Below are 23,646 nucleotides of genomic sequence, written 5' to 3' on the forward strand. Positions count from 1 at the left end.
GACCATGACAATAACTACGTACCCCCCGATATCGATATTGCATGGGATGGGTCATCAGTTGGAGGGGATATCGAGGCTAACTATATCTCTATTCTACCTGTTTGAGAATTAGAGCCCCTGTGGCCTGCAGGTCCCAGGCTACAAGGATGGGATTCATAAATCTATTCGGATCTGGGGGAGCTACAGAAATGGGAGATAATATGCACGTCATATCGTAGATCTATCAACTCAACAAGAGGGCAATTTGGGACCCAAGACAAGCTCTATTATATACATAGAAAATCAGGGTAGACATAGCAAGGCTACACGTCCGGGCTTCTCCGCACATGGTTATGTAGACTGTACATCTCGCCAGCCGCACCGTCTCCATCCTGGAAAAATTCAGAATCATGGTCCGTGAACTCGTCATGGTATAGATTCCGGCTCTTCCTCTGCTCAAGCGAGTGGTCACTGCCACTTTCGTCATCGATCACCAGGTCGATATTATCATCGTCGAAGTCGTTAAAGTCGCTGCGTCCTTCCTCGTGGCGCGCGTGAGGGGGGACGGCCGCGGGGGCAGTCGGATCTTCCGAGAACCTACGATCGGTCTGGGAGGAACTGCGGAGACCCGCCCGTTCTTGCTCTTCCAGCTCCTTGGCTCGTGCCAAGGTTCTACACCGCGATGTTAGCGTGGTCCTAGACCTGGAGGGATAGCGGCGGACATGTCACGCCCCCCACCGGAATTCTTACCTCCTGTATATATACCATCCCGTGAAGACGCCAATGCAGACCGTTGCGAAGATACTGCACACATTCACGGCTTTCGATGCGATGCTCATTTCTTGATTCTTTTCGTACAGCAGGCGAATTCGGCTGCCGATGAACGCGGGGACCAACAGTTTCGGGGAGATGATGGCCGTCGCCAGTCCGTAGGTCAAGGGCTGCACCGACGGGAAGGTGGACACGGCACCATTGCAGATCGAGTACGGTAGCGGACAGAGGCGGATCATACACAGCAACTTGAGGCCATCGTACTTCAGCGTCAGCGACAGGGCGGCGAATCGCTTGTCCCGTTCCATTAGACGATGGACGAAGCTCGATAGGACCGTCCGGGAGACGATGAGGGAGCAGGTAGAACCGAGCACCGAGGCGGTCGCATATAGGATCCAGCTATTAACCGTGTGAGCGTCGCGACAACCGGTGACCCAGCGGGACAGGGGACCTACCCTTTCCAGATACCAAAAATATAGCCGGCTATGGTCCCAAAGGTGGACCAGCCCACCAACGGCGGGAAGGAGACGAAAAAGACACACCACCAGAGGGCAATGAAGGCCCATGGCGACGTCTCCCACTGCTCCGCCACCGGCCCCAGCCAGATAAAAACCTTTCCGGTGAAAGCCAGGAAGCTAGCTGCTAAGACGTTGAGGAGTAAGGCGGCGAAGACGGCACCTACGCGTTGCCACAGTGTCATCCTCCTCCAGGTGCGCAACACATGCCGGGATGTCTTGTTATAACGCTCCACGATCTGGTCCCATAAGGTCGGCGGTTCGTTCAACGAGAGACCGGCCGTACGTCGTCGGCCGGGTGCTAGATGACTCCATGGCATCTGGTTATCCTCGTCGTCTTCCGCGGCGGAGAGGGGAGATGTGGGAGAGGTCGAGACAGACAGGGCCTGGGCGGTGGACGTATAATCCGCCGGCATACTGACGAGGCGGGGGAGAGGTTTTTTGTGTTGAATTTATTTTTTGCTGGTCCTGCGAGAAGTGGTGCCAGCGTGGTTTTAGTAGAAGGATCGGCGACAGTGGAGATTGGACGTGATGGGTCTGAGGGAGAGGATGGAAAGTGTTCTTTCTCTGCGCAACGGCACGCACACCGGGTTGAGATTAGTCCAGTCTTGTCAAAGCACTCTCATCCATTCAAGGGGGCGTGACAAAAGTGCCCTCAAGAACTATCTAGTTGCGCATGAGAGGGAGTTGGTTGAATGAGAGACGGAATTCGTCCGGCCAAGGCTTCCCGAGACTGAAAAGGAGAATGCGGAGGGATCGGAGCAATAGAGTCTTCCGATGGTAAAGTGATGCAATCCGGCAGGTACTTGGGTCCGGTTTGGATTATTACCCTAGATGTCAAATCAGGTAAGGAGTAATGTCGGTGAGAACTGAAGAAGTCTCTCAAGAGTACTTGCAAGGTGTTCTTGAGGTGATTAGGCGGATGGAGTAAGCCGATAACTGTTAATAGACAGAAGGATTGACGATGGTGGATTGAGTAAGGCGTCAATATTACCGGTTCGTATCCAGATTACATGACATTTCATCCCGCCCTATCCTCCTCCTGAACATTTGTCTACCATTACTATATCTATGGGGGTCTTATTACAACTTACTGTATGACGCTGTATCATTGCCTCATGGCCTGCCTCATGGCCTGCCTGAAGAAACACCAAACACAAGATCAGGTCTATCATAGTTGGATAATACGGAGGATTTGATTGAGCATATCACCAGGACTCTGCAGTCTGTACATTGTGATAGTAGACAGGGGCAGAATATTCAGAACCAATGATCAGACGGCAGATCGACCAGATCAGTCCAGAATCATAATAACCTTGTTGACCATGGATGCTCTCTGACTTTCCCCCACATCTTGAAGTGGATGGATGTGGAAATAGATCAATAATAACAAAGAAAATCAGATAGAAGAAGAAGAACAAGAATCAGAAGAAGAAGAAGAATAGAAAGATCAAGAAGAAAGAAAGAGGAGTCGAGTGTTATCAATTCCAAGGTACTATATAGTACCAAGTTGGCACCTGATTCCGCAGGCTAGCGACCATCCTCTCTCCCCTTTGATTGATCCTCTTTCTGTCTTTCTTTCCTCTTCCCCTTCTTTCACCTCCACTCTCTTGATCGACCTCGCGTCTTTCTCTTCTTCTACTACCCCTTCATTTCTTTTCCTTCTTTTTCCATCTGGGTTATAGTTTGCGCATTCTTTCTCCCCTTTTTGGTCTCTTCTCCCCGCTTGACTGTCCCCCCTTATCGAACATTCCTGGGGATGCGATGTGATCGTCACTGGTCCTTTGTTGCTCCCCTATCGCATTATCATCTGCCCACCCATCGATCCTCTTTTTGGATCTCTGAATTATCCTCGGTCTTTTTGAATCCCCTCCACAAAGAAAACAACAAAGACAAAGCAATGGAGTCGCTGTGAATCGCGTGGTTGGCCTGCGGTGTTATTCCCGATCTTATCGCTAGCTAGCTGTCCCGGCTAATCTAGTCTCCCCGGTTTTACCCCTCACCTTCCAATCCCATCATCCACTCTGCCCCCCCGTGTTGTCACCTCCCATCGCATACACCTTTCAGTCCACCATGATAGAGGACACTCTACTCGAGGAATGCCTGCGCATCCTCCAGGACGGCTCCCTTGATGAGGAGGAACAGGCGGAGAAAATCGAAGACTTCTTACGGGAAAAGACCACGTTGTCGGGTGCGTCGCTGGAGAATGCCGTGTTGGACGTCCTTTGGCGACATCGAAGTCGCACAGTGCCAGACTCCTCTCCTCCGCCGCCTCGCCCGACCATTATTCGTCGCTCCTCGCCTGCCCCCTGGCAGATGGCCCGATCATCCACGCCCCTGTCCCCTCACTCGAATCTGGGCACCAGCCCCGGCAGTGCTTCATTCCTCCAAAGCTCGCGAGGGGGCTTCTCGCGGCCCCCGCTCTCCTCCACCGTCTCCCCCTTCACCTCACCGCGCCCGTCCCCGCGACTCGCCCTGGCCCAACCCATCCCACACTCGCCCAATCTGAATGCCTACGAATTCTCCGATCAGAGCCAGGTATCCGAGTTCTATGGAGACTTTGGTAGCGATAGCAACGTGGACTGGTTGGTCGCAGACGATGCCAACAGCACAACCTCCTCCCTGGGAGCGCTCAGCGCGACGGCCCCCGAGTTCGTGCCCGACATGAGCCCGCATGATATCCTCCGCACCGTACTCGGCGATAAACGGTCCAATGACGAGATTGAGACGGCTCTGGAAGCCAACAGTTACGACCTGGGCGCGACCATTGCGGCCCTCTCCCAGCCGACCGACGCAGATACCCTGTCTCAGCAGATGGAGGATACCCGCGTGGTGGTCGGAAAATCAATGATGATGGAACCGCCCAGGGTCGTGCCATCACCGAGCCAGAATCGCAGCCCGGTGGTCTGCAAATACTGGCTGTCGACGGGCCAGTGTCTCCGGGCGGATTGCCGGTTTAGCCACGATCTGACGAATCATCTCTGCAAGTAAGTGTCTCCAGGTGTCCTCCGGGGGAACATGGCTAACCATAGGGGCGAAATAGATATTGGGTCATGGGCAACTGCCTCGCCGGGGACGGGTGTCCCTTTTCGCATGACCCCTCCGCCCTCGTCGCGAACCTGAGCATGACCGACGGGAGCCGCCCGGGCTCGTCCAGCAGCTCCCCCTTCCAGGCCGAAAACGCTTCCGAGGCGTTCCCACCCTTGCAGCCCGCCGGTGATCTGTGGGCGGCCCAGTTTGGCGGCAAGTACCCGGCTCACTTGACGGCATACCCTGGGATGAAAGGGGTTCCTCAGATGGCTCAGTACGCCACCGGGAAGCGGAACGGAAGTATGACGCATCTGTCGCGCCCTCACTCTCGGCCGGGGAGCCGGCACCAACACCGGGAGCTCAACCCGTCGGCGCCGTCGGTGGACGACCCCGATGCATTTCCGACCCTTGCTGCGGTGAGCGCTAAGAACACTGGGAAGAAGAATGGGAAACGGGGAGCCCATCGGGACCACCATTCTAAGGAGAACCTCCCGGCCTCGTTGGCCGACGTTGTGCGCATGTCCCCGTCGCCTGCGTCCAGCAAGGGGAAAGCCTCCAAAGGCAACAAGGATGGGTCTAAGGGGCGTGAGAACAGCGCAGCTGCGCTGGCGATTCCGCCGCCGCAGAACATCCCGTGGTTGGAGACCGGGGTGCGGACCAACCAACAGTATATCAAGTATCGAACCGAAGCGATTCGGCATGGCACGGTGAGGAACAAGTTTCTGCAGAGGTAAGCCACCCCCCTCGCTCCCCTCGTGACAGCCAATCTGACAAATTCCCACAGCGCGGCGCAAGCGTGGAATCGGAATGATGCACGGGCCGCAAAAGCCCTATCGCTCCGAGGACAAGCAGAGAACGAAGCCATGCGGCGGTGTCACCGGGAGGCGGCCCGGCAGCTGTACGAAGAGCGCAACAAACACCTCCTCACGGCCGGTCTGGAGGACTCCACCGAGGAACTCTACGTGGATCTGCACGGGCTGCATCCCGAAGAGGCCATTGAGTATCTGGAGAAGATCCTGCTGAAGCACGCGCGTGAGGGCCGGCGCGTCGTGTACGCCATCACCGGAACAGGTCACCATTCCAAGAATGGCAAAGACAAAATCGGCAAAGCAGTCAAGGCGTGGCTAAACGAGTGGAAATACGTATTCCGCGAGTTCAGCGTGCCGGGCGAACGAGGCGGATACGTCGGCGGCATTTTAGGCATCAACGCAACGAGTTACGACAAGAGTCTGGCCCAAAGCATGGCAGAGGACGGAGAGCGGACGACGGACGGAGACGGAAATCCTCCTGTCCTTACAATGGGCAAGATCCAGCTGTTGAAGCGGGAGGATCTCGAGCCGAAACACGAATGATTGAACGGAGCTGTTTCCCTTTTTCCTTTTTCCTCTCCCCTCAGTCCCTCCCTCCGCCTGTACGGTATCCAACTGTCAGGCCCCACGCACAGAACCAGGGCCATAGATAGATTCTTTGCTTGCTGATCTGCTGCAGCGCATTTGGACTTTCTAGCGTGTTATCTGCTTTGTTGTTTCAGCCTGATGAATGTACCTATTGATACTGCCGCATGAATCTGCCATACACCTACCTCGTATCCATGATAACACTGGGTCATACACATGACTATATACTTCTCAGTTCCTACCTTACCTACTATTTCCTCATCCAATTGGCAGTAATCAGACAACCCCAACCCGACACGTCGCTCACAAACCCCCAAACGTAAACATCAATAAATAAATAAGAATCAGGAATCTACTCCGGCTCCTGACCCGCCCACTCCCTCCTTAAAGCCCCCACATCAAACCCACACGCCTCCGCCTTAGACACAATCGCCCTCGCCTTCCCAGCAACAGGCACATCAATCATCTTCCCATCCAGCGTCCACGCGCCCCGTCCCGCCTCAGCAGCCTTCTCATCCGCAACAACAACCCTCATCGCCCAGGTGACCTCGGCCAAATCCGGCCCGAACACCGCCTGCGCGGTCCCCACCTGCGTCGGATGAATACACTGCTTCCCGTTAAAGCCGAGCCTTTTCCCGTCTTGACACTCCTCTTGCAGCACATCCGGCGCCTGCCCCGGCTTATCCGATTTGTACGTCGTGCAGACGAGATCGATCGTCGAGGGGAGGTCCGCTGCGCGCGCGGCTGTTACGATCGCGGACCGCGCGAAGAGGAATTCGGTCAGGGATGGCGTGCGCGTTAGGCTTAGGTCGAGGGCGAAGTCTTCGGCTGCGAAGATGAGGCCTTGCAGGAGGGGCGAGGAGGTGCAGATTTGGGTCAGGTTGGTGAGGGATTTGGCGGATTCGACGAGCGCGAGGATGGAAATAGGGGGGCGGGTTTGCTGTCCGTCTTGATATTGTTGTTGAGAGAGGGTATGTGTGATGACGTCCGTGACGAAGGTGAGGTCGGAGGGGGAGTTGACTTTTGGGACGACGAGCGTGGTGAGGTTGGGCGATTGGAGCTTTGCTTGTTATTTCCATCTTCTTTTTTTTTTTTTTTTTTCTATATTATTTTTGTTGGTGGAGGGGGAAAAAGAAAATGGGAAAAAATACCACTTCAGTCAGATCACTCAATGCCATCCCACTATCGACAGAATTGATGCGCACGGCGCGTTCGCGGATTCCCGCCGGCGCGGGCTGATCGAGGGCTCTCCGCACCAGGGAGCGGGCTTCGGGCTTCATGTGCGGAGTGACGCTGTCTTCGAGGTCGTAGGCGACGCAGTCTGCGGTGAGGGTGCGCGATTTGTCGATGAAGCGCTGGGAGGAACCAGGGACTGCTCGCTTGATCAGCTCTCTTCCATTGTAGGTACGGCTTGTGTGTATGGCATTGTGGTGGGTGTATGGTTCGGATTGGGAGGGAGGGAAAATGCGGGGAAATGACGGGTGGGTTGGAGATACGTACTGTAGAGGAGGGCTCGGCGGAGGCTGTTTCTGGTGGCCATTGTGAAGGTGGGTTGTAGGATTGAGGGGTACTGGAGGGTTTCTCTGGCCTTTGTTTATGAATGGAAGTGAGGATGATGGGATGTTGTGGGAGGGAGAGGGGAGAGAGATGCGATTGATAAAGGGTAACGGGGAGATGTGCATAAAGGCTTCTCCGGGTACTTGGTTGGCAGCTGGTCTGGGCGTTATGTTTACTTCTGATCTCTAGTCTCTCTAGTCGGTTCGTCTCCATTTCTTCTAGCTGATTTAGTATCTAGATACTATATACACACAGTCCATACATTGCATCCCAGCCATGGCATGACAACAATTTCAAAAAACAGCATTTCTTTACTGATAAGTCGTTCATTACTCGGTACTATCCAACAATGCAGGCATAACACCAAACAGGTTAGCGTCAAACCAACGGCTCGTTCTGCTACCTCTCACCGCCCGTATATGGCATGGAGACACGCAGCATCATCACGTTCATCCACCATCCCCGTTGTGGTCGCATACGTCCTAGCCTTTACATCTGTCTCCTGTTGAGAAAAGAAAACCGGGCTTGACTGCTCTGGTGCCACCGTCCGTCACGTACAACTGCCGTGATCCAATCCGTCCGGAAATACCGCGAGTATGGAGCAGCAACCTCTTCAAGCGCAGCAGGGAGACCTGAATTGGCGTCTGAGCGCCCATCCGATCACTCTCCTTTGTTTCCTGGGCTTTCGCATCGGCGCCCTTCTGATGTATCTCTTTGGGGTACTCTTCATCAAAAATTTGTGGGTCCCTCTCTAGAAGAAAACCTGGCTCCTTCCAGATAGGAAAGACCGCAGGGTAGCTTCCGTACTGACAATCGTCGCAGCATCCTCGTGTTCATCATCACCCTGCTGCTTCTCTCCGCCGACTTCTACTACCTCAAGAACATCGCCGGCCGTCGTCTCGTGGGTCTTCGCTGGTGGAACGAAGTCAACATGTCCAGCGGTGACTCGCACTGGGTCTTCGAGTCCTCCGATCCGAACGCGCGCACCATCGCAGCCACCGACAAGCGCTTCTTCTGGCTGAGCCTATACGTGGCCCCGGCACTGTGGGTCGGTCTGGCCATCCTGGCCATCATCAAGCTGCAGAATGTGATTTGGCTGAGCCTTGTTGGTGAGTGTCTCGATACCTCCGGGGATTCGTTTCTTGATGGTTCTACAATACTGATACACATATAGCGATCGCACTTGCCCTGACCATCACCAACACGCTCGCCTTCTCGCGGTGCGACAAGTTCAGCCAGGCGTCCACCTTTGCGAACCGGGCGCTGGGAGGATCGATCGTGAACAACCTTGCGGGGGGTCTGCTGGGCAGGCTCTTCAAGTAGGTGGGCTTTGGGCGTGGGATTATCAGAGATTGTCTCGTGACAGGGTTGCCTTTCCCTCTTTTTCCTCCTTGTTCTAGCCCAATCGGTCTGCAAAAGTATTTTGTAGGGTGCGGATTGGGTGTCTTGCATGACTTTAGAGTATCGACCAGTCTTTATGGAATATGATGTATTGTACATGTGAATTTGATTCTTTGACTGCCAGCTTATACAAGCCATTCGAAGTCTAGATGCCGCATTCTTTGATATCTTTGTGCTTGAACCAATCAACCAAGCAATGCCCAGTCTTATATACAAATAACTACAAGACCTGCAATAACATCTTGAATCCGATTTTTCTTATATGTCAACTTCTATGAGCAACTAAGCCTAGATACTACGTTTGATATATTCAGAGCTGGACACATCAAAGAAATAATGTGCAGCTTCTCACATACAAGTGACTTCCAAACCTCCAATATCATCTTCTATATCTTACCATTGCATTGCCAGTGCTTTTCCTCACCCGAGAATACTACCTAATAACTCAGTAGCCAGCACTATGCTCTCTAAAGTCCATACTCAATGTAGATTCAAAGACCACATCCCCAGTCATATCACCACCACAAATTAGACCCGCTTCCTGCCCATTCAGGCGCAACACATCGACGTGACGCGATACGACATATTAACGACACCATGAAAAGCCCCAAAACTCGGTACAGCAGTCACCACGACGAATCCCCCGACAACAAGCGTGTGACTCTAACTCGCTGGCTCGCCATGGAGAGTTTTCCTCCAGCTGTCTCCCACGATCTTTTCCTTTCATTCCTACCTACCTTTCTTCCCACCACCCGTTTCCATCCCAGTATTGCCCTAGTCATCGAAAGACATCCCTCTTTCCCTTATCCATCTAGTCAAGACTTCCCACGTCGAAATCGATTCAAGATGCCTCGCTCGGACTGCTGGACCGACGAGGAAATTGCCAGAGTGAGAAGGCTTCGTGCTGAGAACCCGCGTATGACCTGGAATAATATTCAGCAGGTATGTATTGACTGACTTTGTCCCTCCATTGTGGTCTTCGTCCTCTCTGCTGGGCCCTCAAAGACTTGAGAGGTACGTGTTGGTGCTGATGAGAGACAATAGGCCTTTTTCCATCGTCGCACCCACCATGCACTAGCAAGGATCTATTCGGTATGTTGATGTCTTTGGAGTGTCCTTGCTGGATTTGGGCCCTGCTGACAGAAGTCTAGGACTCGAATCGGGGTCTTCGAGGCTCCCTTGCGGCTGAGGTATGTCTTCGTTCTTTTCGTGATGTGGGATGTGCATTGGCTGATGTGCTCTGGTCCTTTCTTTGCAGAGTGGTATTGTTGCTGATCAGACAGCGGCAGAGGGCTCTTCTTCTGCTGTTCCCCCTGCTGTTACTACTGCAGCTACTGCTGGAGCCAGAGACGCCGGTGCTGGTGCGGCTACTGCTGGCGCTGATGATGCCACCGTTGGTGCTACTGAGCCAGAAGCTGACTCTCATAATGGCCTTGCTAATGAGGGTAAGTGTGACGTCGACCCTGCAGCCGAAGACGAAGACTCGTCTGAGGACAAAGGTTTATATGAATAAGAGCAGAAACCTAACAATTATACAGAAAAAGAACCCGGCTCTTCTCGCCAGGACGTCACTGACGCCGAATCTACCCCTGGTCAGGAAGGCAAGAGACGTGCTTCTTCCTCCCCTGATGGCCACACTGGCAAGAGGGTCAAGTCTGCCGCGAATGATAGCCTTGAACGTGCTGCCACTGCTGAATCTGGGGAAGGTCATGGACCTGCGGGTAGTCCTGACACTGAGACTCAGGAGCCTGCTTCTCCAGTTGAGCAGGGTTTTAGATCTAGGGGTACCTCAGAGCCGATCCCGTCCGTTGAGGATGACCTCGCCACCCAGTCTGCACGTGTCGCTGAGGATGTTTCTTCCGTTGAAGTGATTGACTTGGTCGAGTCCGATGTCGACATGGACACTGCCTCTGAATCCAGTGACTCGAGTGTTTGGTGGGGCCAGTCTGATGACGAATCCTGGCGTGGTGACAGCGTGAGTGAAATAGGAAACCCTCGGTCACTGCCAGACAGTAGTGTATATATTGATTGATTGTCTAGGAGTTTTCCCCTCCTCCCTCCACTTCCTCCACTTCCACCACTCCCATCATCCCCGCAATGCACAACAGCCACACCTTCTCCTTTGAAGCCGCGACCATCAGCTTCGCCATCGGAGGAAGCATAATCAACACCCAAGCCATGACCAACACCATGCCCAAGCCCGACATGAGGCGCAAGATCATGAGGGAGTTGGCTGCTTACCCCCGGACCGATGTCACCAATGGCGGCAGCCAGGCCACCCAGGCCCCTTCTTCGTCCCAGGCCCAGAAGCCAAAGAATAAGAAGAAGAAGACATCTCACTCGCAGACCGCTGCTAATCCCGAGATCGCGCTCCCCGCCATGTGGGCCATGATTGACGCGCAGATCGAACAGTCGAGGATGCTCGCTGCGGAAATCAGAAAGATGCGCAAGCTTACTACCGCCATCTTGGACCAGGCCTCACAGGAGACCCAGGTGAAAAGGGAGCATTGATGGGCTCGGGTAAGACGTCTGAAACCCGTGCGAGTTCGTGTCGCTGATTCTGGTCTACTCTAGTCTAGTCGGTCCTCGATACTGTCGCTTGAAGGTTGATGGGTTTTGCTACTGGATCTCAGAATGGATGTACTTGTGCCTGTGATTTGATTTATGGTGGTTTGTGGGAGATTGAGAGAATGAGAGGACTACATTTGAACTCGGGGAGGATTGTGTTTCTTGTGTTTCTTGTGTTTCTTGTTTCATTGTTTCATTGTTACTTAGGATGTCTTCAAGACAAATGGATGTAGCATAGGAGATCCCATCAATCAAAGTTAAATCAGTTTCATGCACAGGAAGTCTAAGTATAGGCACGTTGACTGTGTAAATATCAACATGGTATAAGAACAACTTAATCTAAAAGAACGAGATACATAAAGCCACAAGAAACACACGTACTACAAAGTCAGCACAATAGCTTTGTTTTGAATTTTTCGAAGGTCACAGCCAGGTTAAGGCCAGCGTTGCGCGAAGCAAATGGGTTGTCAAGGTGGAAATTCTCCTGACAGTCAGTGAAAAACGGTTTGTTGTTTGTTTCTGCAGCTCATTCACACTCTCACTCTCTACTCTCACTTCCTTTCCCTCCTCTCTCTCTCTCTCCTCTTCTTCTTCGTCACCCTCTCTTCATCCCTCTTTCCTATCCATACTTTGAACAGTACTCTGAGTTCGGTGGTTGGATTTGCTTTTCTTTTCTTCTAAACCATTCTAGGTGAGTCTCTCACTAACCTACCCTCTGAGGCGAAAATATCCTCTTCTCTTCCCTAGTTCTATAGAAAGAGATGAGCTGACATTTCTGTCTCTGGTAGCTCTCGGTGGTTTTCTAGTATCAATATTTTCAAAGCAGGCCTCTCTATATTCGATCAATATGTCTGGCTGGTCCCCCGATGATGCGTGGGGTGACACTGGCGCCGGTAGGTGACCTTATTCAGGTCTAACGATAAGAAAAAAACTAATTCCTAGACAGCGGGTTTTGTCGACGAGAATGTCAACCCTAGCGGTGCCAACGATACCGCTCGTGATGGTAAAGGCTTTGGCGATAACGGTTTCAACAATGACTTTGGCGGTGGTGATACTGCTGCCCCTAGTGCCAATGATGACAACAGATGCCGCAAGTAGGTATACCGTCCTCTTTCTTATAGTTTACAATCTAATAGGTTTTCAGCTGTGGTAGTGATGGCCATTTTGCTCGCAACTGCACCGAGCCTCGCAAGGGCATGGGTGCTTGCTTCAACTGCGGTGAGGAAGGGTGGGTCAACTCAGGTTATCTCTGATTTCCTATACTCACGATAAACAGCCATAGCAAAGCCGAATGCACCAACCCGCGCGTCTTCAAGGGCCCCTGCCGTATCTGTAGCCAGGAAGGCCACCCTGCTACCGAATGTCCCGAGAGACCTCCCGATGTGTGCAAGAATTGCAAGATGGAGGGTATGGTGTCAGATTATACGTTGGCGCTGCAGGAGCTAACTTGTTGCCAATAGGTCACAAAACCATGGATTGCAAAGATAACCGCAAGTTCGACTTGAACAATATCCCCGACAAGTGCCCCGAGGAAGCTTGGGCTGCCCTGACCAAGGCTAGCAATGCCAGGGATCTCGAAGAATTCCGCGAGGTATATTGCTTTATCTGCTTCTCAGTTCTTGGTCACTAACACGCTATAGGGGATCAAGGTCTACTCGAAGGCTGCCCCGCAGGCTACTTTTGTGGATATCGAGAATAAAATGCGCGAGGACAACTTCAAAGTCTATCTCATCGCAATGGTTCGTTTCTTTGCTTATTGCGTAATCGAGGCTCTGCTGATTCACGGCGTAGGAGAAACCAGTGGGCGATAGCATCAGTCTTATCGACCTCCAGGGAAAGCTGAATCGCCAGTACGTGGTTGGATTTTACTATAGTGAGAAACCCCAACGTGCGAACCTCCGCATGCGCTGGCCAGCTACTCCTGAGGAAAACCTCGAACGTCTCGCAGATGCTGGCTTCCCTTACGATCGTCAGATTCCCAAGTGCGGAAATTGTGGTGGTAAGTCAACTCCGTCCCATCAAAGATTAAACTGACATTTCATGAAGAGATGGGCCATACTGCGCGCGGCTGCAAGCAGGAACGTGCAGAGTATGAGCGTGTCGAGGTGAAGTGTGTCAATTGTAGCGAGCCTGGACACCGTGCTCGCGACTGCACTGAAAAACGCCGCGATAGGTTTGCTTGCCGCAACTGCGGGTACGCGCTTCTTGTTTTCCTTCTAGTATTACTTACTAAAAATGAGCAGAGAGTCCGACCACAAAGCCTCAGAGTGCCCTAATCCCCGCTCTGCCGAGGGCGTCGAATGCAACAAGTGCAATGAAAGTCAGTCTGTCCATGATCCCGAACTAGAGGATATATACTGATATCAACAGTGGGCCACTTTGCTAAGGACTGTCCTCAGGCCAGTGCCCCTAGAACCTGCCGTAACTGCGGGTAAGTCAAAGCCACCAAGCCGATTGTTCCGGGGCAAGTCTAAATAAAAATAGATCTGAGGATCATATCGCCAGAGATTGTGACAAACCACGCGATGTTTCTACCGTTACCTGCCGCAACTGTGACGCGGGTGAGATCCAACATGGTGAAAGCCAACCACTTTACAAACTAACTCATCATATAGTCGGTCATTTCAGCCGCGATTGTCCCCAGAAAAAGGACTGGTCTAAGGTCAAGTGCAACAACTGTGGTGAAAGTACGCCGGCTCTTGTCTTCCTTGTTTATGCTCTCAGCTAATGGTAGATCAGTGGGCCACACCGTGAAACGCTGCCCCACTGCTCAGGCGGAAGGCGAGGGCTACAGCCAACAGGAAAATGACTTTGGCAAACAGAATGACTATGCGATGGACACTTCTGCGGACGGTGGCTGGAACTCTGGTACTGGAAACGCCGAGTGGAACAATGGTACTAGTGACACTGAGACCCCGGCCCCTGCTGCTGGAGGTGAATGGGTTGCGGAAGGTGCTGGATGGTAGGGTGTCGACCGGACGATGTCTAGTCGCTTGTTTCCTGACCTACTTCACTTGTTTCTTGTCGTCGATTTCTCGTCGTCATGTCTGCCGTACGGCCTTCTGAATCTGGTCTGTTACTTTATTGAGGTTAGTAGTACGCAGCTGTTTGATCTGTCCGGCCCAAGTTGCGGTCTCAGATATGTTCTGACAGGGGGTGACCCGTGCCTCATGGTACTGGGCTTGCCTTGACGGACGATCTGGAACGGCTGTGTACTTGACCATGTTTACTATTATTGCACGATAGGAGAGGCTGGCTTGACGGAAAAGAATAGCTAGTCGTGCGTAAACAAAGTAATGGAAGTTAATCTCAAAAACTCCAGGTGCACAGTATAAGATATTTCTAGCAATTTGACGACTAAATAGGACAACGCCTACCACTAGATGCAAGATATAAGACCTATAAAGTAACCCATGCCTAGTATTTAGCTTCATCTCGCTCACTAGACAGCAAATTCTAGACTAACACACGATACATCTAGACCCTAACCCCTTGCAGGCTTTCGTATAGACGTATGCCAAGTCTCCTTGGCCAGTTTTTCTATAAATATTCTCACCAGATAGAACAATGGGCCGAAAATGACATGGAAAGCACGAAAAAAAAAAGTGCAATCAGTCAGGAAGATCCACCACCCAGCAGGGCAGAAATGAGATAACAATTTCACAAGACAAGTTGACCACAGATGCAACGTGTCATGAACAGGTTTAGATCAGGTAATTACATCTTCGTTTCCACCGTATTTACGCCGGATGCTACATAAAACATTGCATTCACAGGAATACCATCACCCACAACAGTTATTTTCCCGAGACATATAACAACATATGGCACATTGCCTCGCATAAGTAGGATTAGAGTGACCACAGGTGTCTCAATTCCAAATCTCTATCAAATATACCAGCCAGCAAGGGGCTGAACTTCTTCACATGGCTGACTAGACTATTGAGACGTGCAGTGGTGGAGACCATTTTTGGTTTTACCGTCCTTGCTGGGCGGCGGTCTAATGCAGTTGAGGATGCATGGAATGAGCCATGGTGTTCTCGATGGAGGGGGAATAAAATGACATTGCAAAATTGGATAAGTGAGTTTGCATTGGGATGTATTATCACTAGCAATATAGGTAGGTAATCGGGCGATGGCTGAGGTAGGTGACTACATTTTTTAAGTGCCCTGTCACTAATTGACTTTCACTAACTGAACAGCTTCCTGTTTTGTAGAATATACTCCCCACGTATTGTGGGAGAGTGATCCATATAATCCAGCAAATATCAGCTAATTCATGGGGATTTCCCACCTGAAATGTGGTTTTCACTCTTCATTTTTCTCGCAATCTTGCAACTATTCGCAACGATTCGCAACGACTTCATACTCACTAATGTCATTATCATTTTGACTGTTTTAATCAGTCAGCCTATAGTTAGTAGCCCTGGATATATATGTTTGGAAAGAGCGAATATACCTGAAAGTGTTCTACCACGGATTACTATAATCTGGAATATACCTTCAGGTAGGCATCTAATAATACAACCCAGCACGATGTTGCTATTAGTTGATTGAACTAGTTCCAGTCAGAATATAGCGTCCGGATTGCCCGCCGCTCATTGGCGATTGCCAGAAAGCGGCAGTGGGAATCGGAAAAACACGATGCTGTCTTCTACACAACCCTCGCTACTGCTTTGTCTACTCATAGGGGACTTGTCTTCTATTTGCTTGCGTCGAGATACCTGGTATGTCGGTAGAATCAGCCGAGTGGACTCGTATTAGTCGAGTCGTAATGGGGGACTGCGTTGTGGGCGCTAGAGAATGCGGTCATCTCGGGGACGAGAGATATGATGAATATGAGTACGGTGCTGAGCATTCTGGTCATGAATTACTGTTGTATATATTCTTTAACAAGAAATAGATATCATTACCCCTGACCAATGCGGTGACATACAGTTTCTAGCCAGACTTAATGAGAATTTTGCAAATTATTATACTCAGCAGTTGATGGTAAATCATGGATGATCAAGTATCACTTCCCTACCAGGAGTATCCGTTCATCGCGGGCCCCTGGCTCCCCTCTAATACACCCTCATAAGTGTTATTGTCCGTCTCGTCCCTGCAAAGCACAGCCTGGCTATATAATGACGGCGGATTCTCAGGTGAGACGAAACGCTGAAGGCCTTCGATCATTGCACACACTATAATATCGTACCATGAATCCAGTATGGAGAAAGTGCCACGGCCAAACTGCATGCCTTGCGAGACAATAAAGGAACAGTCAAGTTCCCATATCACACGAGCCACTGCGATGTTCTCATCGTGCAAGTCAATCATCTCCACGGGTGAAGCAATTAGTTCAAATTCGACGAACCCGGCATACGAACTCCCAAGTGCGAGGCGCGTTACGTTGGACGCTATCTTAGCCATTTCATCGTCGCGTGCAGTGATCACTTTTTGCACGGTCCACCTAGAAGTGACGTATCATGATTAGTATATCCAAGAGAGGAGGAAGTTTTCTTTTGGGGGGGGGGGCTGGTTGGGGAACTTCTTACCTTCGACGACGATCGCGCTCGACGAGCCGGTTGTGGAGCCAGCCGGAGGATTTCTGATGAACGCGTTCTTTGTTTGTCAAATATTCTTCGGAGCATATTCTCATGTATCTCGAACAGTCGATCAAGATATCGAAGTCAAGGACTGGGTTTATGCCGTCTGTCGTATGTGTCCCGATGATTCGAAGGGTTGTCTCCGGCGGAGCGACCAGTTGCTCTGCCAAAGGGCCTTCGAAAAGTCGCTCCATGGAATCCATATTTTCTCTGGTGGCTGTAGATATATATATGATTATTCTCTTGGTGGTTGTGGATATATCAGTTGATAGACAGAAAGGGGAACTTGGGATCAACCTGAGACCAACGGAGCAAGATGAAGTGAGTGGTTTGACTTCATCATGTCGTAAGGATGATGAGCCGTGATGGTTTCTCTAACTTAAATTGTATCGAACTTTGATGAGTACAGCTTATAGCTCAGAGATGGCAATGAAAAAAGTTTATGGATAATGGAAGGCTCCTAAGCTTTTACTCAACCCTCTTTTGTACAATATCATAGGACCGCACATAACACTATTGAAGATGCCTTGTATCAGAAGATGGTCATGTTAACTTATTGAAAGTCAGAACACATGTCTATAGCATCAAATATACATGCCAGGAAGAAAAGAGAGTCAGAATCCTTTGTTGGTATAGGGCATGGTCAGGTCACCTGGTTGCCAAGTAAGCCAGGGCAGTCATCCCCATATATCCCGGCCCCCAGTCTCCCCAGACACAGCTGACAGAATCCCACTAGCAACTAGTTATTATAGTGCCAGCCTACCACCTCCCACACGAATGCAATAGTCTAAATACAGCGACAATCCTCGAGGTCCGAGAGCGCACCAGGCTGACTGTACCACGCCCAGTCACCCCATCGAACAGGATCCAAAATTGCCTCAATCATCACCTCAGAATCAAAGAAACAAACCAACAATTCAGGGGTCATACACTCCCGAAAATGGGGGAACCCCGGAAGAACCATCCGTGCAACAAGCAATTTGGCTGGGTTGAACCTCCTAGTCTACTACGTCGGTGGCTGGGCCGCATTCAGTTTTCAACTTTTCAGCCTTAGCCACTCCTTTCTTTCCCACGAAGAACCCTTACTGGTGGTTATTTCCGGCGAGGATCGAGGCGATCATCCTCATCAAAAGACGCCCCGGTGGGGAATATAATTCAGTAGGTGTGGCGGCGGCTCTACCGTCGTTGAGGGCGATCTCGGGCCATCCGCTTTGGTTCAATCCATCGGGGCGCAGTTGGTTTAGCGATGTCTCGGTGCGAATCGATCGTGGAGAGAGGGGGGAAGATTCTCTGGGGTGTGGGAGGTCCTTTTCTGGGGTTCAGCATTGTTGATGCCCGTCTTCATCATATGGTATTTTCATTTATTTTGCTGCCGTATCACATCGAATTTCTGAAATGGGCCTAACAACAGGAACAGACTACAGACTGGAACGGCGACTAGGCGTGTCTACGGATTATGAAGGGATTATAGTCTGTCAGAAGTCTCAGTCGACAGCTCTGAACCCAGGATTTCCTGATCACGGAAACCCCCAAACAGGCAATCCGTCATCAGCTACGGACAGGATCGAGGTATCGACTGCAGTGGAGAGGCAGTGCACGTTTCACAGTCGGCGGGATCAGGGTGGGCCATGACCCTGCACCGAACAAGAAAGAAAAGGCAACGGACAAAAGGTAAAATTATAAAATGGAAGGGATGAAATAATTTAACAAATAATAATGATAATCACAGATGCCCGGGGTTTGAACTAGGACCGGATTTGGCTAGTGTGGCCGAAAAAGGCATTTCATGGACAAAATGGAAATACCAACATGCCCACTTGCCTACTTGCGCCCCGGGAAACAAGAAGTGGCCGAGAGACGGCCTGTTCGGGTCGGTCAATGAGTGATCATCGGAATTCTGCCATCGTGGTCACTTTCATGGGATAAAAGAAATAATTGATGACACTGAGCAATAACGACCGAGGTTGGTTTTGGCCTTTGCTATGCTTCTCTGAGGAGCGGTAGGCAAAGGCTTGAAATTGCTTGAGTACGAGGAGACCAGGGTCTCATAGGACTGAACCTGGCCGGACAGGGTTGTTGAACACGGGTGGCGGTCTTGGTCCGTCTCGGCCTTTTCTGGGCACTCGAGAAATTAAGTTTCTCCTCACCTGATGAAATGTGACTTAGAGAGATGGATTATTTGGATCATTCCCTGTTAGGATTTCCCCCTAATTTTCCTCCAATGACGCTCACGTCACCTTGAGCCGACCGTCGCGTCTGAGTACCCCGGAACTTGGAAGAAAGGCGCCAGACGACCTGGATACTACCTTAGTATCGTTCCTAGTCCACGGATCACGTTTCTGGTTGGTCGAGGCGGTGGGGAAACCCTTCTTCTCCGCCATCACGTTGATTAGACCCGACCAGGTTAGCGAGTGCCATTGCGGGATGGATCCAATGACATAGAGGGTACGATGATGCGGTCCCAGGCCGACCATAGGACCGAACGAGGGGACAAAAAAGGCGGGACAGGTCATGGGTCCAGTCGTCGTCAGGTGGTGTGGAGGGTAATAAACGATGGTGGTGGTCCATCAATCTGCCCACAGGCACCTGGGAAAGTGCATTCCCAGCAAGGCCAGATAAAATAATATTAACTCGGAGATCAAACTTCATCCGTCCACATTACTTGTCGAATCGCGGACGGACGTGGAACCCGCAGGAATGCTACTGCCGCAACGCACTGTCCAATGTGTCCATGGTGAGATCGGAAACACGCAAGGGATGGTGACCACGTCGGCATGTCTCCCACGAGTTGGGCGGATAGGGCCGAATCGCATGTTTGGTGCACCCACTTTTCTCTCCCCCCTCTTCCTACCCCAGTGTCCACACCGGGTGCAACCCCCCCTTTCCCTTTTTTACCCTTTTCCCCAACCCACAAAAAACCAGTTGAAATCCGGAGTCCCCAAAGTCCACTTTCTCCCGTCCACTCATCCCCGGATTGATGTTTCATCGGGTGGATATTGGAGCCGTGAGGCCCGTGACCGTCAAATGGACCCGATTCTAATACGACGTGCCCCGTTTGGCCCGACTAGGATTCCTGTATGAGCCATATTTCGGGATGTCCGGACAGCCGAGGATAAAATCAATCAATCAAACTCAATCCCCGTGCATGGAGGCCGTTGGTCTCGGGCTTCTCGAACATCCTTCGATCAACCCTTCTCCTTCCTGGCGCGATCGCCCTCTCATTTCTGGTCTGTAAGAAACCGGCTGGCGGCATGCATCCCACTAAGGGAGTAAGCATTAAGAGAAGAACGGGAAAGTGAGCCGTCAGAATAGAACATTCGACACGGATGAGGATCCAGCTAGAGTAGACACCCTCCATGTTCTATGCGACTGCGAAGTATGGAGATCGTCCTGGATCCGGGTTACCCAGAAATGGCTAGCCCTAGTGCCTGAGAACATCCAATCACGGGATGGGAAGTAAAACCTGCCAATGGCCAAACTTTCCACGACGATCTTTCTCTCTCTTCTCTCTCACTCTCTCTCCGTTGTTTTCGTCACCGTCATCAACCACCTATCCTAGTCAATGGACTGGGTCATTCTCACCATGTGGGGCCTCGCTCTATACTTCCCCCCCCCAATCAACTTGAAAGAACGAGAAAGAGAGACAGAGAGAGAGCCCCAACATGCAATTCAAAGGGACTAGCTGAATAGTACATGGCATGTTGCACCCGATTCCATGACATTGACACCACGGTCACCAGTGGATACAGATGTCTCTCGTTTATGAAGCCATCCAATCAATGGATCGGCACCTGGGATCGTTGTTCGCTTGAAATGCCCTGATGGTCCCGTTGCTGGCTGCATCTGGTAAGGTGCTCTTCCATACCTCCAGGTTCCCTTGCACCAGTCAGTGTTGGTTTCCGTCCCCAGTTCTTCTCCAGGAATTAATTTCATGTAAATAATAATATGATGCGTTATTAATACCGCTATGATGTTTTAGACTCTATTCATCAACACCTCACCTTACTTGGACTTTGATCCTACTTTGAGCATGGCTGTTGGCTCGTCCTTTTAAACCCGGCCGCATCCCCTCCCCTGTCCTACCTGCCTTGCTGATCTGGGTTTTGTTTTTCCCTTTCACTTGTTTCCCCATCGTCTCCATTATTCAATTCCATTTCCCTTCTTATCTCTTTTCTTTGTGCCCTCCCTTTCGGGATTGCCTTTTGATCGATCCTGGTAATCGTTTACTGACACCTCACTGGTCGCGTCCGGCTGTTGCGCCAAAATGCCGCGTTCTTACTTGGGCCTGCAGGGCCAAAAGCTGCAGATCGCTATCGGCATCATCGCCGGTATGGACTTTCTGCTGTTTGGCTACGATCAGGGTGTCACGGGAGGTCTTTTGACCCTCAAGTCGTTCGCCAAATACTTCCCGACAATTGTTCAGGTCGGAGATGCGTGGAAGGAAATGCAGGAGAACGACCCGGCTGCAGCCAGCGCCCAGTCGACTCGTCAAGGTGAGTCGCGAAGCTGCTACCAAACCGCACCCATGATGGAGCCCTCACTGACCTTTCATAACCCTTAGGTATTGTCGTCGCGGCTTACAACTTGGGCTGTTTTGCGGGTTCCATTCCGACGATCTGGGTCGGTAACTGGCTGGGTCGCCGCAAGACAATCTTCCTCGGTTCTTTCATCATGGTTATCGGAGCGCTGCTGCAGTGCACTGCGTACGATCTGTCTCAACTGATCGTGGGCCGCCTGGTGACTGGTCTCGGTGAGTACTCGAACCCACCGCGGAGGACCTAGGAAACGGAGGTAGGGAACTAATCGTCCGATAGGAAACGGCATGAATACGTCTACAGTACCCACTTGGCAGTCCGAGTGCTGCAAATCGAATCGTCGGGGTCAGCTGGTCATGATCGAAGGCGCCATGATCACGTGTGGCATTACCATCAGCTACTGGGTCGACTACGGATTCATGTTTACCGACCCCAGCGAAGTTTCGTGGCGTTTCCCCCTGGCCTTCCAGATCTTCTTCGCCGCCATCATCTTGGCCTTCGTCATGTTCCTACCCGAGTCGCCGCGCTGGCTCATCCTCAAGGGTCACGAGGACGAGGCCGAGGAGGTGCTAGGTGCTCTTTTGGGTGAAGACACGGACTCGACCTTCGTCCAGACCGAATACACCGCCATCAAGGCCACCGTCCTGGAGATGGCCAAGGGCTCGTTCAAGGACATGTTCACCATGGGCGAGGATCGCCATCTCCACCGGGTGATTCTCGCCTACGTCAACCAGATGTTCCAGCAGATTTCGGGCATTAACCTCATCACCTACTACATCCCGATCCTCCTGGAGAATCAGCTCAAGATGGACACCCAAATGTCGCGTCTGATTGCTGCGTGCAACGGTACCGAGTACTTCATCGCCTCGTGGGTGGCCGTCTTCACCATCGAGATCTTCGGCCGGCGCACGCTCATGCTGTTCGGCGCCGCGGGCATGTCCCTCTCCATGGTGGTCCTCGCCATCTGCAATGCCATCAACACGCACCCCGCCCAGATGTGTATGATTGTCTTCTTCTTCGTGTTCAACACCTTCTTCGCCATCGGCTGGTTGGGCATGACCTGGCTGTATCCCGCCGAGATCGTGCCGCTGAAGATCCGTGCGCCCGCCAATGCGCTGGCCACCTCGTCCAACTGGATCTTTAACTTCCTGGTGGTCATGATCACCCCGGTTGCGTTTGAGAACATCGGATATAAGACCTACATTATCTTTGCTGTCATGTAAGTTTTTGTCCCTTTTTTTTTTTTTTTATGATCCATTTGACATCGGCTGACCTGTCCAGTAACGCGGCCATCTTCCCCATTACCTACTTTTTCTATCCCGAGACGACTCATCGTTCCCTGGAAGAAATGGACCGCATCTTCCACAAGACCAAGAGCGTCTTCTCGGTCGTCAAGGTGGCCGCCACGGAGCCCCACATGTATGGCAAGAAGGGTGAGCTGCTGCACACGCTGGATGATGTCGAGGATGCCGCTGTGCACGCAGTACGCCGGCAGAGTGTGGTGAACCACGACCACAAGGCTGTAGACAGTGATGAGACCAGCACGGAGAAGTAGGAGGCCATCAGCGGGGTAGGGTAGGCTGGTTTGATTTTCTTCACTCTGATTTTACGACTTTTTTGTTTCTTTTTTTTTTAGCTTCATCGGTCGCCGGACTCGATTCTGATCGGCCCGTCTCCGAGCGGGTGGACAATATACCCAAACGGTTCTGTAATTAGGTTTTATATCCGGGCGCGAGTGGGTCTTTCAATACATTGTACACATTGCCTGATCTCGATCACGGGAGTGAGTACTGGGATAAATTACCTTATCTATCTATCTCCACGATTCAGCCCTACGACCTGCATTGGGGGATTACACATCGTACATATTAGGATGTCTACCACTAGACCGAAAATGTCTAAGGATGGATGTGAATGCATCGTCGATCATGTCAGCTGACTGCATAGTCTTCTGTAGCCCTAACAGGGCCTTCCTGGCCTTTATTTATCCGCTTTGTTCCTACTTATGGAGAGATGAGCCTACCCTTGTTGATTGCAACTTGCATAGCATATTGCTCTGACAAAGGAATCAATCTCCTTACTCTAAGAAGGAGACCAATTCCATTATCCTAACAAAGAGATCAATTTCATTACTTCAACACAGAGATCAAATTCAATTCCGATTCATCATACCTAACATATAAAACAAGACTACTCCAAAGCCCCATCAAACCCCACAAACAAATCTATCAACCTCCCAGCTAAGCCCAACAGCCTTAATACCCCCCTTTCCCCAAAACGGGCCAAAAGGCACAAGGTCAACAAA

The 23,646-nt window shown here is 51.3% G+C and overlaps 6 protein-coding genes across 6 annotated transcripts; 4 read left to right on the top strand and 2 right to left on the bottom strand.

Annotated features, from left to right (window-relative positions):
* Positions 1–253: 253 nt before the first annotated feature.
* On the bottom strand, positions 254–1,800 carry BDW47DRAFT_5546 (TVP38/TMEM64 family protein). Its single transcript, XM_024819303.1, has 3 exons — positions 1,206–1,800; positions 730–1,149; positions 254–651 (listed from the first exon to the last, which is right to left on the bottom strand). Exons 1-3 carry the CDS (start codon positions 1,679–1,681, stop codon positions 303–305), a joined length of 1,245 nt encoding a protein of 414 aa, XP_024674082.1. The 5' UTR covers positions 1,682–1,800; the 3' UTR covers positions 254–302.
* Positions 1,801–3,259: 1,459 nt separating this feature from the next.
* BDW47DRAFT_5560 (CCCH zinc finger and SMR domain protein) lies at positions 3,260–5,752 on the top strand. Its single transcript, XM_024819306.1, has 3 exons — positions 3,260–4,252; positions 4,309–5,025; positions 5,080–5,752. Exons 1-3 carry the CDS (start codon positions 3,339–3,341, stop codon positions 5,645–5,647), a joined length of 2,199 nt encoding a protein of 732 aa, XP_024674083.1. The 5' UTR covers positions 3,260–3,338; the 3' UTR covers positions 5,648–5,752.
* A 292-nt stretch (positions 5,753–6,044) lies between these two features.
* On the bottom strand, positions 6,045–7,232 carry BDW47DRAFT_124008 (HpcH/HpaI aldolase/citrate lyase family protein; the record flags this gene model as incomplete). Its single annotated transcript, XM_024816168.1, has 3 exons — positions 6,045–6,752; positions 6,844–7,064; positions 7,193–7,232. 3 exons carry the CDS (start codon positions 7,230–7,232, stop codon positions 6,045–6,047), a joined length of 969 nt encoding a protein of 322 aa, XP_024674084.1.
* A 393-nt stretch (positions 7,233–7,625) lies between these two features.
* Positions 7,626–8,780, top strand: BDW47DRAFT_102196 (DUF846 domain-containing protein). Its single transcript, XM_024811812.1, has 3 exons — positions 7,626–7,988; positions 8,072–8,358; positions 8,424–8,780. The coding sequence occupies exons 1-3, from the start codon at positions 7,846–7,848 to the stop codon at positions 8,570–8,572; spliced, it is 579 nt and encodes a 192-aa protein (XP_024674085.1). The 5' UTR covers positions 7,626–7,845; the 3' UTR covers positions 8,573–8,780.
* A 716-nt stretch (positions 8,781–9,496) lies between these two features.
* On the top strand, positions 9,497–11,161 carry BDW47DRAFT_124010 (uncharacterized protein; the record flags this gene model as incomplete). Its single annotated transcript, XM_024816169.1, has 6 exons — positions 9,497–9,592; positions 9,695–9,742; positions 9,802–9,840; positions 9,909–10,095; positions 10,189–10,625; positions 10,691–11,161. 6 exons carry the CDS (start codon positions 9,497–9,499, stop codon positions 11,159–11,161), a joined length of 1,278 nt encoding a protein of 425 aa, XP_024674086.1.
* A 9,516-nt stretch (positions 11,162–20,677) lies between these two features.
* On the top strand, positions 20,678–23,030 carry BDW47DRAFT_5602 (sugar porter family MFS transporter). The gene is made up of 4 exons (XM_024819313.1): positions 20,678–21,299; positions 21,368–21,556; positions 21,621–22,560; positions 22,623–23,030. The coding sequence occupies exons 1-4, from the start codon at positions 21,071–21,073 to the stop codon at positions 22,894–22,896; spliced, it is 1,632 nt and encodes a 543-aa protein (XP_024674087.1). The 5' UTR covers positions 20,678–21,070; the 3' UTR covers positions 22,897–23,030.
* Positions 23,031–23,646: the final 616 nt, after the last annotated feature.

This window comes from Aspergillus candidus, assembly GCF_002847045.1.
Source record: "Aspergillus candidus strain CBS 102.13 unplaced genomic scaffold BDW47scaffold_10, whole genome shotgun sequence".
Classification (NCBI taxonomy): Eukaryota; Fungi; Ascomycota; class Eurotiomycetes; order Eurotiales; family Aspergillaceae; genus Aspergillus; species Aspergillus candidus.